Here is a 17,374-nt window from a genome sequence, read left to right as displayed (position 1 = left end):
AACAATGAGGCACACTCACACCAACGGTCAATTTAGAGTGAACAATTAACCTCGTGAGCATGTCTCGGGGCTGATGGAGGAATAGGGAGCATTGCATGCAAGCACAGAAAGGCCCTGTTTAAACCAGGAATCCTCATGCTATATTGCAACAGTGGTGACCCCTGTGCTGCTTGGTGTCACTATGCTTTTATTTATTTATTTGTTTTCTTTAGGCCTCGGCCTTGTTTGATCAGAGCAATCTCAAACCAAACGGTACAGGACAGACATTTCAGCATCCATCCATCCATTTCTATTGTTCAGTGGGGCCAGGCTGCAGTGACAGCAGGCTAAACAAGCTGGCCCAGACGTCCCATTCCCCAGTGATACTTCTGATTCCTCCTGAGAGATTCTGAAACATCCCCGGACCAGAAGGGATAGAAAGTTCCAGTGAGAACACTGGAACAGAATCATATAGAGCTTCATTATATGCATACAGTACATTAAGTGTGAGCCAACATATTATGTTTTAATCTTGTGATATATGATAATAATGTAACAGTAAATGAAAAAATCCAGCATCTGGCTGCAAAGAAAAAGTAAAACATGACTGCTTTTAATAAAATAAAACTGATATGTGACTGCCCCCACTCTGGCAGCAATAACATCCCATAACTTTACTTTTTATCCAAAGACATCTGAAAACTTCAGACAACAGAAATACAACACAGTAAGGACCAAAAGCACATTTTACACGTACTTGAATCAGTTTTATTTGATCCTCTTTCTTTGCTGAAAACCTGACTTGATAGAGTGATCACATTCAACTCAACTCAACTCAACTTTATTTATAAAGCACTTTAAAACAACCACAGCTGAAACAAAGTGCTGTACATAAGTAGACAAAACAATGCAGGAATAAAACAATTAAAACAATGAATACATATAAACACTAAAATAATTGTTTCATTGTTTTTAAAAAACAATTTAAGAACAATAAAACAATAACTAAAAGCAAATCATAAAACACTAAAACAGGATTCATCTTCATATATGCATAGAGATAATCTTATTGAGCATGTCAAGATTTATCACTCCAGCATATTTGTTGTAGGAATTGTAATTATGGGCCACTATCAGGTTTGACTGGGCCCAGGACGGACTGACCCAAGAGTCCTAACGGTTGTCTCCACACCATGGTCTAATCTGCTGCTGTGTATTACATATCATATTCTCTCTAAATTCCATTTAAACTTTATTAGGGGTTGAAATAGCAGCAGAGGGTCTGTCATTGGTTGGAAGAGTATATGCAGTTGTGACTGAAGCGTGGGGTTGCACCACTTTTTGGTGGTCCGCCGAGGCAGGCCCAGCAGAACGGCTGTCTGCACTGGGTGCACATCATCATGTTACATCCACCGTTTTTCTGCAACATAAAACACAACAAACATACGATTAATCAACAACAGCTGTTTAAAACAGACAGAACTCTACATCAGATAATAAAGATAAATAAATAAATACCTATTATACATGTTAAAGTTAATCTAAGAGCAGCTCAACTTTAACTGTTACAATAACAAATATCAGTCCTCCTCATTTCATTTTCATCTTAGCTGCTTATCCTAACATTAGAATGTTCAGTCTATTATAATACAGAATTATTACTGCAGTAACTACACATAGAGTTAATATTATCACTGACACTCTAGCCATTTAGGCCAGAACAGATATAATATGGATTTGTGGTCAGGACAACCATAAATTTATCTTATTCATAGAGTCCCTCTATGCCCTCATAATCCCAGCACAGCTTCAGCAGATGGCTGTTCAGCTGGAGTCTGGCTCTGCTTGACGTTTTTGTCTGGTAGAAGTTAGATTTTTCTTATCACTGTAACTTTGCGAAACATTACATATTGCTTAGCTCATGGTGGATTATACTAGGCTTCTGTTAATAGTACTTCAAAGATTATGGTGCAGACCTGCCCTGTTTGTAAAGTGTCTTGAGATAACATTGATTATTAATTGGTGCTATGTAAATAATGATTAACTGAAATACCTCAATTCTGCAGAAGCAGTGAGGACAGTTCTTGCTGTTGTCAACAATCCAGTCCTCACTCAGATAATCCTCCACAGTAAAAAGCAAATTATTGCGGCCGTATCTGCTCTCCAGGAGCTTCTTCCTTGCCTTACTGCCTTTAGAATAGTCGTCCCATAAAGCCTTGATCCCCTCTGAGAAACACAAACAAACAGTATCTCACGGTGGAAACGCATCGTATACAAGCTGAACATTCATGCTATGAATGGGGCTGTAATTTTAGGTGGATCACAGATTGTTACAGTCAGACTGCTATCCAAAAGTTGGACAAACAAATGTATGCTTTCTTACTTTTTGACTGTGGCAGAGGTGCTTCAGGGCGCTCTTCTCTCATCTTTTTAACTATGTTGATCTTCTTCTGACAGTCCTCTGTCCCATGATAGGTTTTTTTGCAGGCCACACAGAAGGCAAAGTTGCAAACAGAGCACATTGCAGCCCTGCTGGACTTATCTAGAATGACAGCTGCAGCACAGGTAGGTCGAGGACAATACACCACATCTAGAGGAGGGACAAAATTTGAGTTTTTTTAAATCTACTTTCTCTTTCTTAGTACTGTTTAAAATGCGAAAAGCTGGCTGCTACAAAACCTAATCAAATGGTGCATAGGGCACATAAACTAGGGCTGTAAACATTAATCCTGGTGCAATTAAGGTTGATAATTAGTGTTATTTTATTAATTGCACTGATTGCATGCTTTTTTGTCCCTATCTGCAGAATTTAGTGAAGCCACTTCATCTCCTTACAGCCACAGTGATTTAAAGTAAGTTCACCACTGCTCCTTCAAATCTCATTTCACGTTTAAAACAATCACAAACAGCTCAATGGACAGTCAAAAGTCATCTGCACCTTTTGTTACCCTTTATTTATTTTCTTGGTTCATGTTACACTCTCTGATCTACCCAAAGATATAAATATACACTTTTGAAAAAAAGCATGTTTTTTCCAAACAGGAGCAGAACTACCCTTGGTTTAAAGGAGAACAGAGATCCAAAATGAAACAAAAGCTGTTTTAAAAGCAAAAAAAAAAAAAGGAAAAAACTGTTTGTGATCAACAAAATTCTGAGATTAAACCACAATGTAAAAAATGTTAATCCTTTGACAACTCTGAAAAAACCCACACTTGATTCATTCATAGGCAGTAAAATATGTTATAAAATCTATAGATTTTATATTCTAACTTTCGAATAATTTTGACGTAATTTTGTCTGCATGCCAATGTGATTGAAGCATTTTCATCTCTAAAAAGTTACTCCAAATCATTCTTGTTTAGCGGGATTATGAATGCTTTTTTATGTAAATAAAGCCCTTCAATACAAGCTCAGTTTAAACAAACATGAAGGAAACAAACCAGGCATGCAGTCCAGACTCATCTGAAGCAGGAGACGATCATAGCGCCTGAACAGCTCCTCCCCGACCAAACTCCTCACCTACAAAAACATACATTAAAAAACAGAGGGATGCAATGAGTGAGGAAGACGCTCTTATTTCATGAGGGTTTTTTATGTCGATTTATAGAAGTATATTTGCCTGAGCCAAACAGATATTTACTTCCTGCAGTAGGTTCAAAACTCAGCAGCATGGCTTCTAACTAAAACTAGGAGATCCGAGCACATCACTCCAACTACATCCTCTTTACAATGGCTCCCAGTGTGTTTTATAAATGATTTTAAGTACCCTGAGATACTCAGGCAGGGGTCTCGTAGCTGTCTCGGGGGCCCGGATGAAAACTAGAGAGGACAGGACATTCTCAGTTGAGGCTCTGGAACACCCTGCCTGAGGAAATCCGATTGGCCGAATCTGTGGCTTCTTAAGATACACTTTTATCGGAGAGCCTTTCCTGACTTTAATAGAGTTTTAACTGCTTTTATTTACTTAATTTTATTTGAGCTTAACATGTTTTGATTTTTTTTTACCTGTACCCACTTTGCTGCCTGATTTTACCTGTGTTTATGTGTGTTGTTGTCTCTGTTGCTTATGAAGCACTTTGTATCTCTGTTTTGAAAAGTGCTCTAAGGACCTGTGTCCACACATTTTTAGCTCTTGCAGTGCTCATTTTCAGTACAAAACCAATATGGTACCAAATTCTCAATGTTCATTGCCCTAAGTGGAAAAAAAGCCCTAGGTATCAGCTGTTTTTTGTTGCTGCACCCTCAACACTTTTCGTTTGAAACAGCTTGAAATCACAAAGCAAAGCTTCAGTCAGACATTGTATTGAGGAAAGTGAGAACAGACAGACAGCTGAGGATGGTACCTGTACAGGCGTAGGGGTGACAGGGCAGTCTGCATTAGGACAGGTGACACCTCGGACATTCCCCTCTGTGATCTGGAGCTTACAGAACTTGCCGAGACAACCCCGACAGAAGATGTGACCACATTCAAGCAGCTGAACGCACTCTGAGCCAAGCCAGCCATCAAAACAAATATCACAGTCAAACACAGTGGTGTTGAACTCTTTCTGTTTCTGAGCTGCGTTGTGGATCAAGAGCTGAGACAAGAGGGCTTGAGACAGAGTGAGAGAGAGACCAGACGGGGTTTGGTATTTAGTTTGAGGGACTTCTTTAGGTCTAACTGGCAGAGAGGCAGATTCACTTTGATCCAGCAGATGTGGGGAGCTAGAGGAGCGTAAAAATGAGGCTCCATTAGAAACTTCTTCCTGGTTAATTAGATCAGACTGAGCAGAGGAATCATACTCTGAGACAGACTTCAATTCTGAGGGTTCAAGCGTCTGGTCAGCCTCCCTCTCATCTGAGGAAATTTGGGGAGAATCTGTTGGAGGAGTCTCCTCATCAGAGTCTGAGTTTAGCTCATTCTGGCTGAGTTTGCTGTCATGGGAGGTTGAATTATTTTGGTCCAAAGCTTCAGCTTCCTGAGCATCTTCATTTGTCTCACCCAATATCAGAGAATCTCTGTGTTTGCCAAGATCCCCAGCCAGATGCTCAGCTCCTGAGGACGATGCAGAGACATCTGACTCATTGTTTTGCTCATCTGATGGGAGCTCCAGCAGAGAGTGGATGTCCAGGAACTTGAGGGCATCCTCTTTCAGAAACTGTATCCATGTGAAGAGCACCACAGCGCCCCCAGTGGCCTGATAGAGATCAGTGAGCTGAGCAGTCAGTGCAGAGAGCTGGAAGGAAAAGAGCAAACTGATGTAATCTTTATGGATACTCTGTAATCTGCTGTGTCAGTCTGTGTTTTTATTGGCCCACATTACCTCTGCTGATTACCTGTGAGTGTGTCATCCAGCTGCAGGTGAGGGTGAAGGAGGGAGGGGAGGAGGCTGGATAGTCCTCGGGGAGTTCAAAGGTCAGATACAGAGGAGGGAGGGAAGATATCTCATACTGCCTCTGAGTTTCACCTGAGGAGTAAACAACATTTTTCCTTATAAAACTTACAGTTTTGCAGCCTGATTTAGCCACTGGAGTGATTCATACACACAACTTTATCTGGCATTTCAATTTTACACTGCTTTAAACTTCTACACACTACAGCTCAGACAGATATATTCTTACTGTTTTAGGCTTATTTCTATATGTATATTAATGTAGATTTCAATGTTTTAGAAACATATTATTTCTGCTCCAAAAAGCCACATGTGATAAACTTAGAAAATAAAATACATTACTGACAACTAAACCAGTAATATTCAGAAGTCCTTAAACAAGTTTAAAATATCATTAATAACTTAATCAAAGATGCACTTTACCTCAAACATCCCACACTGGGCTCATGATATCAGAAATAATTTAGAGCTAACATCACTTGTTTAGTTTTGGTTTGTTTTTTTTTCCACAAAAAATAAATAGCAAATTTGGAAACCAGTTTTGAAAAGTGCATCTGTTAATAGTTAATACAAATCTGCCAACCTTGAGGAACACCAGGGTAGGCTACTGCTTAAAACGTTCTAACAATGACATCAATGTGTTTAATTCAGTTATAAGAATTGTGTCCCATATCTTAATATATAACATAATATAGAAAAGTTCTTAATTCACCCAACCCTTTGTAAACAATAAGGAAATTTTCTCCAAGAAGGCTCATTTACCTTCTTTTAGAACCACAGTGAAGTCAGCAGGCAGCTCAACAGACGCTCGGATTTCTCCGGCAAACTTCGACTCATTCCGGAAAAATTCGTCCGAATCAAAAATACTGTGGAGAGCGAGCAGTTCGTCTTCTTGCTCCTGTCTGTCCGCGGTCATACCTTACGTCAAAACCGTACGTCAGAGCTGGGTTTTCTTCGTAAAATAAAGTAAAAACTGTATTAAATAGTTTCTATTTTTAGATTTTCGTTCAGGCCTACTCTTCGTTCCTGTCAGCTGAGAGTCTGGTTCGTTTGCATGCCTGTTCCTGGTGTGACTGCCCGTCCCTTTGTTGACTTCCCTGTTTATGAAGTGAACGTCATGGAAACCCCAACCTATAGGGCTGGTTATATTATTCAGATATAGTACACAAAAGTCATGTGGCAATCAGGGTAATCGTGCAAAACAGAACCTCTTCATAAAAACAACGAATTAAATGTAAACATAACCTGTAAACGTGGTAAAAGGATTGCATGTAACAGGCTTAGCGACCTGACGTTACTTCTGTGCAATTTTGAGGTAGGCTACTTGTTTGCTGTGCAAAGGTTTTCCTCCACTAAGGGCCAAAAGTAGCAACCTGTTATTAACCCATGGAATGATATATATTTTAAAAAAAATCTTTGCTGTAGTATCTAAAATCCAAGGAAATGTATTTTTATGAATATAGCTCAGGCTATTTTTGTTTCTTTCGGGTTTGAATTGTGTTTTTAAAAGTAGGATTTATTTTTACCAAATAAGGTCTTCATACTTCAGCAGCTGAGTCAAGAGCAATCTCTGAAAAAAGCTTTATAAAATGGTACCAAACAGACATTTCAACATCCCTCCATCTATTTTCTAACTCTCATCTAGAGAAGGGTTGCAGAGGCAGTAGACAAGTTGACCCAGACATCCTTTTCTCCAGGGACTTTTCTGATTCCTCCTGAGAGATCCTGAGGTGTCCCCAGACCAGATGGGATACACAATCCAGAAGAGTTGGCCATAACATAATCACATGGAGATACATTATATAATATGCATGTGTTTGTAGAGTTAAAGAAAACATATTCTCTTTTATTTAATACAAATATGAATGATGATGAAGCAATATTCAATGTAAAAAAAACAATTTCAGCATTTTGCTGCAAGTAAAACATAACTACTTTGAATTGAATATAACTAATAATTGCTCCCAATCTGGAAGAAATACAAATTATAATAATAAAAATGTTTTATTTCTGGAGACCAAGTCTAATACTTGGTATACTTTAATACTTTAAAACAGAAAATGCATAATCAATGATTTTGCTTTAAAGATTATTAATCTGTATTAAGAGCTGCAAACATACAGCTAAGACATGAGTTTTTTAGTGCAATCATTCATCATCATTCAGTAAATCCTGAATGATTAATATTGTTTGTTATAAAAAGGCACAAATATAAGATATTTGGTGATGTTGAAGAGGTAAATTAAGCTGTTTTGCCATTCTTGTTATTCATTGCCCTCTGCTGGGTATTGAACAGTATGGCAATTGGCGTAAATGACTTTTATGTTGGATTGGATGTGATTATTTATGGGTATTTGAAGAATATTAGTTATTGATAAACAAAATCATTCATTTGGATTCATAATTAATGAGGCCCAACAATGAAAACAGGGAACATCCAACCAAAAAAGGGTCAAAAATCACTCTAAGAATTTTGGTTTCAGTTACTAGTTCTCAATGGTAATTTAATGCTTGGGTTAGCTGGGGCCCAGGGCCTCTAGTTTTGAGTCCTCCATGGGGACCTCATGCTCAAAAGATATACCATGTGACTTACATTTACTGCAACAAACACCTTATTGATGGTGTAACTATCCATTATTTATTATCTACACAGTTTATACTGTGTGGAGCTGTAGGGTGCTGAAGCCAGTCCAGGCTGTCATTGGGTGGGGTACAACCTGTCAATCACAGTGATGACATGTAGAGACAAACAATGAGGCACACTCACACCAACGGTCAATTTAGAGTGAACAATTAACCTTGTGAGCAGGTCTCGGGACAAGACTGAGTCAAGAACAATCTCAAACCAAACGGTACAGGACAGACATTTCAGCATCCATCCATCCATTTCTATTGTTCACTGGGGCCAGGCTGCAGTGACAGCAGGCTAAACAAGCTGGCCTAGACAGCCCTCTCCCCAGTGACACTTTTAATTCCTCCTGAGAGATTCTGAAACATCCCCGAACCAGATGGGATAGAAAGTCCCAATGAGAGAAGACTGGAACATAATCATGTGGAGCTACGTTAAATGCATATAAGAAGTTGGAGGCAACAAATTCTATTGTAATATCAGAATGCATGATAATAATTTACCAGTAAATAAAAACCCAGAATCTGGCTGCAAAGAAAAAGTAAATGATGACTGATTTTAATTAAACAACATTGACGTACGATTGCCCCCAGTCTGGCATCAATAACATCCCATAACTTTCCTTTTTTTTAGCCGATTTCCTATCATCTCAGTTTTTATCGAAAGGCACCTGGTACTTCAGACAACAGAAATACAACACAGTAAGGACCAAAAGCACATTTTACACGTACTTGAATCAGGTTTTGTTATCCTCTTTCTTTGCTGAAAATTTTACTTGGCAGAGTGATCACATTCATCTTCATATATATATATATATAGAGAAAATCCTATCGAAAATGTCCAGATTTATCACTCCAGCTTATTTGTTGTAGGAATTGTAATTGTGGGCCACTATCAGGTTTGACTGGGCCCAGGACGGACTGACCCAAGAGTCCTAACGGTTGTCTCCACACCATTGTTGTGCTTGGCTCCTGGTCTAATCTGCTGCTCTGTATTACATATCATATTCCTTCTAAATTCCATTTAAACTTTATTAGGGGTTGAAATAGCAGCAGAGGGTCTGTCATTGGTTGGAAGAGTATCTACAGTTGTGATTGAAGTATGTGGTTGCACCACTTTTTGGTGGTCTGCCAAGGCAGGCCCAGCAGAACGGCTGTCTGCACTGGGTGCACAACATCATGTTACATCCACCGTTTTTCTGCAACATAAAACACAACAAACATACGATTAATCAACAACAGCTGTTTAAAACAGACAGAACTCTACATCAGATAATAAAGATAAATAAATAAATACCTATTATACATGTTAATCTAAGAGCTGCTCAACTTTAACTGTTACAATAACAAATATCAGTCCTCCTCATTTCATTTTCATCTTAGCTGCTTATCCTAACATTAGAATGTTCAGTCTATTATAATACAGAATTATTACTGCAGTAACTACACATACAGTTAATATTATTACTGACACTCTAGCCATTTAGGACAGAACAGATATAATGTGGATTTGTGGTCAGGACGACCATAAATTTATCTTATTCATTGGTGTTGGCCTATTTGTTTGTCGCTACCAGTCTCTCTATGCCCTCATCATCCCAGCAGATTGCTGATTGCTGTTCAGCTGGAGTCTGGCTCTGCTTGATGTTTTTGTCTGGTAGAAGTTAGATTTTTCTTGCCACTGTATCTTTGCTAAACATTGCTTATTGCTTAGCTCATGGTGGATTATACTAGGCTTCTGTTAATAGTACTTCAAAGATTTTGGTGCAGACCTGCCCTGTTTGTAAAGTGTCTTGAGATAACATTGATTATTAATTAGTGCTATGTAAATAATGACTGATTGGCTGAAATACCTCAATTCTGCAGAAGCAGTGAGGACAGTTCTTGCAGTTGTCAACAATCCAGTCCTCACTCAGAAAATCCTCCAGAAGTAAAAGCAAATTATTGCGGCCGTATCTGCTCTCCAGGAGCTTCTTCTTCTCCTCACCGCCTTTGGAATAGTCGGCCCATAAAGCCTTGATCCGCCCTGAGAAACACAAACAAACAGTATCACAACGCTGGAAACACATCATATACAAGCTGAAAATTCAAGCTATGAATGGGGCTGTAATTTTAGGTGGATCACAGATTGTTACAGTCAGACTGCTATCTAAAAGCTGGAAAGACAAATGTATGCTTTCTTACTTTTTGACTGTGGCAGAGGTGCTTCCAGGCGCTCTTCTCTCATCTTTTTAACTATGTTGATCTTCTTCTGACAGTCCTCTGTCCCATGATAGTTTTTCTTGCAGGCCACACAGAAGGCAAAGTTGCAAACAGAGCACATTGCAGCCCTGCTGGACTTATCTAGAACGACAGCTTCAGCACAGGTAGGTCGAGGACAATACACCACATCTAGAGGAGGGACAAAATTTGAGTTTTTTAAAATGTACTTTCTCTTTCGTAGTACTGTTTAAAAGCAAATAGATGGCTGCTACAAAATCAAATCAAATGGTGCATAGGGCACATAAACTAGGGCTGTAAACATTAATCCTGGTGCAATTAAGGTTGATAATTAGTGTTTTATTTTATTAATTGCATTAATTGCATGCATTTTGTCCCTATCTGCAGACTTTAGTGAAGCCACTTCATCTCCTTGCAGCCACAGTGATCCAAAGTAAGTTCACCACTGCTCCTTCAAATCTCATTTCACTTTAAAAACAATCACAAACAGCTCAATGGACAGTCAAAAGTCATCTGCACCTTTTGTTACCTTTTATTTATTTTCTTGGTTCATGTTACACTCTCTGATCTACCCAAAGATATAAATATATATTTTTTAATAAAAGCATGTCTGTATCCAAACAGGAAGACAGGTACCCTTGGTTTAAAAGAGAACAGAGATCCAGAATGAAAAAAAGTGTTTTAAAAGCAAAAAAATTGAATTAAAAAAAAGGGAAAAAAACTGTTTTTATGATCAACAAAATTCTGAGATTAAACCACAATGTAAAAAATGTTAATCCTTTGACTATAGATTTTCTATTCTGTCTAATGAGTTTGACGTAATTTTGTCTGCATGTCAATGTGATTGAAGCATTTTCATCTTTAAAAAGTTGCTCCAAATCATTTTTGTTTAGTGGGATTATGACTGCTTTTTTATGTAAATAAAGCCCTTCAATACAAGCTCAGTTTAAACAAACATGAAGGAAACAAACCAGGCATGCGGTCCAGACTCATCTGAAGCAGGAGACGATCATAGCGCTTGAACAGCTCCTCCCCGACCAAACTCCTCACCTACAAAAACATACATGAAAAAACAGAGCGATGCAATGAGTGAGGAAGATGCTCTTATTTTATGAAGGTTTTATGCCAATTTATAGAAGTATATTTGCCTGAGCCAAACAGATATTTACTTCCTGCAGTAGGTTCAAAACTCAGCAGCATGGCTTCTAACTAAAACTAGGAGATCCGAGCACATCACTCCAACTACATCCTCTTTACAATGGCTCCCAGTGTGTTTTATAAATGATTTTAAGTACCCTGAGATACTCAGGCAGGGGTCTCGTAGCTGTCTTGGGGGCCCGGATGAAAACTTAAGAGGACAGGACATTCTCAGTTGAGGCTCTGGAACACTCAGCCTGAGGAAATCCGATTAGCCGAGTCATAGCGCTTAGGATACACTTTTATCTGAGAGCCTTTCCTGACTTTAATAGAGTTTTAACTGCTTTTATTTACTTAATTTTATTTGAGCTTAACATGTTTTGATTTTTTTTTACCTGTACCCACTTTGCTGCCTGATTTTACCTGTGTTTATGTGTGTTGTTGTCTCTGTTGCTTATGAAGCACTTTGTATCTCTTTTTTGAAAAGTGCTCTTAGGACCTGTGTCCACACATTTTTAGCTCTTGCAGTGCTCATTTTCAGTACAAAACCAATATGGTACCAAATTCTCAATGTTCATTGCCCTAAGTGGAAAAAAAGCCCTAGGTATCAGCTGTTTTTTGTTGCTGCACCCTCAACACTTTTCGTTTGAAACAGCTTGAAATCACAAAGCAAAGCTTCAGTCAGACATTGTATTGAGGAAAGTGAGAACAGACAGACAGCTGAGGATGGTACCTGTACAGGCGTAGGGGTGACAGGGCAGTCTGCATTAGGACAGGTGACACCTCGGACATTCCCCTCTGTGATCTGGAGCTTACAGAACTTGCCGAGACAACCCCGACAGAAGATGTGACCACATTCAAGCAGCTGAACGCACTCTGAGCCAAGCCAGCCATCAAAACAAATATCACAGTCAAACACAGTGGTGTTGAACTCTTTCTGTTTCTGAGCTGCGTTGTGGATCAAGAGCTGAGACAAGAGGGCTTGAGACAGAGTGAGAGAGAGACCAGACGGGGTTTGGTATTTAGTTTGAGGGACTTCTTTAGGTCTAACTGGCAGAGAGGCAGATTCACTTTGATCCAGCAGATGTGGGGAGCTAGAGGAGCGTAAAAATGAGGCTCCATTAGAAACTTCTTCCTGGTTAATTAGATCAGACTGAGCAGAGGAATCATACTCTGAGACAGACTTCAATTCTGAGGGTTCAAGCGTCTGGTCAGCCTCCCTCTCATCTGAGGAAATTTGGGGAGAATCTGTTGGAGGAGTCTCCTCATCAGAGTCTGAGTTTAGCTCATTCTGGCTGAGTTTGCTGTCATGGGAGGTTGAATTATTTTGGTCCAAAGCTTCAGCTTCCTGAGCATCTTCATTTGTCTCACCCAATATCAGAGAATCTCTGTGTTTGCCAAGATCCCCAGCCAGATGCTCAGCTCCTGAGGACGATGCAGAGACATCTGACTCATTGTTTTGCTCATCTGATGGGAGCTCCAGCAGAGAGTGGATGTCCAGGAACTTGAGGGCATCCTCTTTCAGAAACTGTATCCATATGAAGAGCACCACAGCGCCCCCAGTGCCCTGATAGAGATCAGTGAGCTGAGCAGTCAGTGCAGAGAGCTGGAAGGAGAAGAGAAAATGAACTGATGTAATCTTTATGGATACTCTGTAATCTGCTGTGTCAGTCTATGTTTTAATTGGGCCACATTACCTCTGTTGATTACCTGTGAGTGTGTCATCCAGCTGCAGGTGAGGGTGAAGGAGGGAGGGGAGGAAGTTGGGTAGTCCTCGGGAAGTTCAAAGGTCAGACACAGAGGAGGGAGGGAAGATATCTCATACTGCCTCTGAGTTTCACCTGAGGAGTAAACAACATTTTCCCTTATAAAACTTACAGTTTTGCAGCCTGATTTAGCCACTGGAGTGATTCATACACACAACTTTATCTGGCATTTCAATTTTACACTGCTTTAAACTTCTACACGCTACAACTCAGACAGATATATTCCTACTGTTTTAGGCTAATTTCTATATTTATTAATGTATATGTTAATGTTTTAGAGAGCTATTTTTTCTGCTACAAAAAGCCACATGTGATAAACTTAGAAAATAAAATACATTACTGACAACTAAACCAATAATCTTCAGAACACCTTGAACAAGTTTAAGATGCACTATATTGCCAAAAGTATTCACTCACCCATCTAAATAACTGAAATCAGGTGTTTCAATCACTTCCATGTCCACAGGTGTATAAAATCAAGCACCTAGGCATGCAGACTGTTTCTACAAACATTAGTGAAAGAATGGGTCTCTCTCAGGAGCTCAGTGAATTCCAGCGTGGTACTGTGATAGAATGCCACCTGTGCAACAAGTCCAGTTGTGAAATTTCCTCGCTCCTAAATATTCCACAGTCAACTGTCAGTGGTATTATAACAAAGTGGAAGTGATTGGGAACGACAGCAACTCAACGGAGCGGGGTCAGCGGTTATTGAGGCGCATAGTGCGCAGAGGTCGCCAACTTTCTGCAGAGTCAATTGCTACAGACCTCCAACCTTCATGTGGCCTTCAGATTAGCTCAAGAACAGTGTGTAGAGGGCTTCATGGAATGGGTTTCCATGGCTGAGCAGCCGCATCCAAGCCATACATCACTAAGTGCAATGGAAAGTGTTGGATGCAGTGGTGTAAAGCACGTGGCCACTGGACTCTAAAGCAGTGGAGACGCGTTCTCTGGAGTGACGAATCGCGCTTCTCCATTTGGCAATCTGATGGACGAGTCTGGGTTTGGCGGTTGCCAGGAGAACAGCACTTGTCTGACTGCATTGTGCCAAGTGTAAAGTTTGGTGGAGGGGGGATTATGGTGTGGGGTTGTTTTTCAGGAGCTGCGCTTGGCCCCTCAGTTCCAGTGAAAGGAACACTGAATGCTTCAGCATACCAAGAGATTTTGGACAATTCCATGCTTCCAACTTTGTGGGAACAGTTTGGGGATGGCCCCTTCCTGTTCCAACATGACTGTGCACCAGTGCACAAAGCAAGGTCCATAAAGACATGGATGAGAGAGTTTGGTGTGGATGAACTTGACCGGCCTGCACAGAGTCCTGACCTCAACCCAATAGAAGACCTTTGGGATGAATTAGAGCGGAGATTAAGAGCTAGGCCTTCTCGTCCAACATCAGTGTGTGACCTCAAAAATGCGCTTGTGGAAGAATGGTCAAAAATTCCCATAAACACACTCCTAAACCTTGTGGCAAGCCTTCCCAGAAGAGCTGAAGCTGTTATAGCTGCAAAGGGTGGACCGACATCATATTAAACCCTGTGGAGAATAAGAATGGGATGTCACTTAAGTTCATATGCGAGTTAAGCAAGTGAGCGAATACTTTTGGCAATATAGTGTATCATTAATAACAAAGACGCACTTTACCTCAAACATCTCACACTGGGCTCATGATCTCACAATAAGTGTCAGGCCCAAATTTAGAGGTAAAAAAAGTTTTGGTTTCACAAAAAATAAATAGCAAATTTAGAAACCAGTTTTGAAAAGTCCATCTGTTAATAGTAAATACAAATCTGCCACGCTCGGGGAATAACAGGGTACTGCTTAAAACGTTCTAACCATAACGTCAAAGTGTTCAGATCAGTTATAAGAATTATGTCCCATATCTTAAAGTATAACATACTATAGAAGAGTTCTTTTTTCACCCAACCCTTTGTAAACAATAAGGACATTTTTCCCGAGAAGGCTCAATTACCCTCTTTTACAGCCACAGTGAAGTCCGGAGGCAGCTGAACAGACACTCGGATTTCTCCAGTAAACTTCGACTCATTCCGGAAGAATTCGTCTGAATCAAAAATACTGTTCAGAGCGAGCAGTTCGTCTTCCTGCTCCTCTCTGTCCGCATTCATACCGTCTAGTCCCACTGTTATCTTCAACTCCTCCCCGTACTGATATATAAATGTTGTCCTCAGAAATTAAGGTGAAACGTATATTTCTTGGTTTAATTTCGTTGCCACTTCCTCCACAGTAAGTTGAGAGTTTGCTCTGTTAGCCATCTTCCGGTGTGGTTGTCCGTCCCTCCTTTGACTCATTTCTTTATGATGTAAGGCTCTGGATAAAGCAGAAACTCCAGCCTACTGTAGTGCTGCTTCTGTTATTCAATACAGGTACACACAGGCCATGCGCCATACATAGTAGTCACTTGAGTTCACTTCCTATGTAAATAATAATAATAGTAATAATGATAATAATAACAATGATAATGATTATAATAATAACAATCCTAACAATAGTAATAATAACAAGAAAAATACTTGCACTTTGAAACAACGGGCGTTTCGCTGGTCAAAATAATGTTTTTACAAATTCATATTATACAAAGTCATAACTCTGTTTAAGAGTTATCTGGATTAACATAATATATGTTTAGCTATGTGTAAGAATAATATCAAGTTCAATAAAATTGTTACCAATATTTAAAAATCTATCGGATGTGTATTTCTAGCCCTAGCAATTGCAGTTTGGTTGATGCTTTATTGCAGTGTTACGTTTATACCGCGAGGTGGCGCTACATGTCAGCCAACAGCAGCTGGTTTCACTTTGTTGTTGTTGTAATCTGTCAAATCAGTGCTGGTGTTCATCTGCCTGACCACCAGAGGGAGGCAGAGGGGCGGTGCCTGCAAGCAAGCTCACAGTTGGCATTTACATACTTCCGTTTAATCCTTACTCACTTAAAAATAAAAGGTAAAGCTATGTGAGCGTTTTCAACGGAAAAAAAAATCCTGAAAAATGTACATTTTCAGTTAAATTAGTCAGTGTAGTTCCATTTAAATGATCTCCTCTTAAATGGACAAAATTATCTTCTATTTATCAAATCTATACAGAGGATAAACACAAGTTTATCCTAGTACAGTGGCTCCCAAACCTTTTTTGTCAGGCCCACATTTGATTGATGAAAATATTTTCAGGCACCCTCATGCACACATTTATCAATAAATGCTAAACACAGAGTCATACTGTTTTCTAACAAATTCCTATATCCATTTTATTTTTCTTTCTCAAACACTGTCTAAAAATAGTACAGAATAGCAACTATAACGTGTAACTTCCAAGTTGAGGAAGCAACTTTTAGCCCATTTTTAATGTACAGCTTTGACCTGAAATTTGCTTGATTTAGACAACATCAGAAAAATCTTACGCTGGTAAAATATGGCAAAAGAAAGGATCTGGCTTTCTTCATAATCAAGCAATGAACCAGTCACATTCTTGTCTTTGATTATGTAAAACTGATGTCTGGTACAGAATAATTTTGAGCCCTGTGTCCGTTTATTTGGCAAGACCTCTCAAAATTTTGCGATACTTTTTGTAGCAGGGCTAAATGTTGTGCATTGACTTTATCTAGCCTTGCCCGCCCCTCCTTTTCATTAGTTTAGGCCCCCCTAGGGACCATGGATCTCACTTTGGGAACCACTGCCCTAGCGCAAAATCCAGGGCAAGGATCCCCAATAAATTTATCCCGAGGGCCTAATTGCATCAAAAACATCAAGCGGACAGCCGAAACATCCATGAATTTACCATAACTGAAATGATAAGTATCCTTTAGTAAGGTCACACAGAAAAAAAGTGAAACAAAATTATTCAAAAGGTGCAGGTGTCGAAGTTGAAAAAGGTGGGAAATCGTTCTTATAATCACATAAACTCCTGGTATAAAATTAAATCAAATATAATTTTGTGTAATCTATGCAGGCCACTTTATCTGCACTGGTGGGCTTGACCGGGTCCAGGGGCCACCATTTGGGTATCAATGATCTAGGACGTTTTAATGGTGTAAAATTATTAACATTTCTGTATATTGGATCATCATAGTGGAAATAGACTCTGTAACTAGTAACAGCCTTGTATTCCAAATATTAGCAACAAATTCTATCTCAGGTTGGCTTACTAAATTAAGCAGTACTTAACAGCACAATAGCCCATTTCAGATTGACATAAAATATTTGAGAGAACATTTTGTATGGCTGCTTGTATCTTCCGAAAGGTAGCTAAATTCGAGGCTTTCAA

The 17,374-nt window shown here is 39.4% G+C and overlaps 2 protein-coding genes across 3 annotated transcripts; both read right to left on the bottom strand.

Annotated features, from left to right (window-relative positions):
- Positions 1 to 768: 768 nt before the first annotated feature.
- On the bottom strand, positions 769 to 6,397 carry LOC121512422 (E3 ubiquitin-protein ligase RNF14-like). Its single transcript, XM_041791690.1, has 7 exons — positions 6,114 to 6,397; positions 5,296 to 5,426; positions 4,323 to 5,195; positions 3,420 to 3,498; positions 2,363 to 2,569; positions 2,033 to 2,205; positions 769 to 1,399 (listed from the first exon to the last, which is right to left on the bottom strand). The coding sequence occupies exons 1-7, from the start codon at positions 6,265 to 6,267 to the stop codon at positions 1,265 to 1,267; spliced, it is 1,752 nt and encodes a 583-aa protein (XP_041647624.1). The 5' UTR covers positions 6,268 to 6,397; the 3' UTR covers positions 769 to 1,264.
- Positions 6,398 to 7,553: 1,156 nt separating this feature from the next.
- Positions 7,554 to 15,358, bottom strand: LOC121511928 (E3 ubiquitin-protein ligase RNF14-like). Of its 2 annotated transcripts, none has more exons than XM_041790792.1 (7): positions 15,069 to 15,358; positions 13,047 to 13,177; positions 12,070 to 12,942; positions 11,171 to 11,249; positions 10,164 to 10,370; positions 9,833 to 10,005; positions 7,554 to 9,178 (listed from the first exon to the last, which is right to left on the bottom strand). In XM_041790792.1, the coding sequence occupies exons 1-7, from the start codon at positions 15,220 to 15,222 to the stop codon at positions 9,044 to 9,046; spliced, it is 1,752 nt and encodes a 583-aa protein (XP_041646726.1). In that variant the 5' UTR covers positions 15,223 to 15,358; the 3' UTR covers positions 7,554 to 9,043. The 2 variants fall into 2 exon arrangements, with proteins under 2 accessions (XP_041646726.1, XP_041646727.1); XM_041790793.1 differs by lacking the exon at positions 15,069 to 15,358 and adding an exon at positions 13,520 to 13,579.
- Between the last annotated feature and the right edge of the window lie 2,016 nt (positions 15,359 to 17,374).

The sequence above is a fragment of the Cheilinus undulatus genome, linkage group 7 (genome assembly GCF_018320785.1).
Source record: "Cheilinus undulatus linkage group 7, ASM1832078v1, whole genome shotgun sequence".
In the NCBI taxonomy this organism is placed as follows: domain Eukaryota; kingdom Metazoa; phylum Chordata; class Actinopteri; order Labriformes; family Labridae; genus Cheilinus; species Cheilinus undulatus.
The sequence above is the reverse complement of the archived record's forward strand: the minus strand, read 5'-3'. Positions and strand labels throughout refer to the sequence as shown.

Coding starts and splice junctions, on each gene's coding strand:
- LOC121511928 (XM_041790792.1), bottom strand. CDS start 15,222: ATGAATGCGGACAGAGAGGAGCAGGAAGACGAACTGCTCGCTCTGAAC. Junction 11,250..12,069: donor TCACCCCTACGCCTGTACAG/GTACCATCCTCA, acceptor ATGTTTTTGTAG/GTGAGGAGTTTGGTCGGGGA. Junction 9,179..9,832: donor ACTGCTTCTGCAGAATTGAG/GTATTTCAGCCA, acceptor TTTATGTTGCAG/AAAAACGGTGGATGTAACAT.
- LOC121512422 (XM_041791690.1), bottom strand. CDS start 6,267: ATGACCGCGGACAGACAGGAGCAAGAAGACGAACTGCTCGCTCTCCAC. Junction 2,206..2,362: donor ACCTCTGCCACAGTCAAAAA/GTAAGAAAGCAT, acceptor TGTGTTTCTCAG/AGGGGATCAAGGCTTTATGG. Junction 1,400..2,032: donor ACTGCTTCTGCAGAATTGAG/GTATTTCAGTTA, acceptor TTTATGTTGCAG/AAAAACGGTGGATGTAACAT.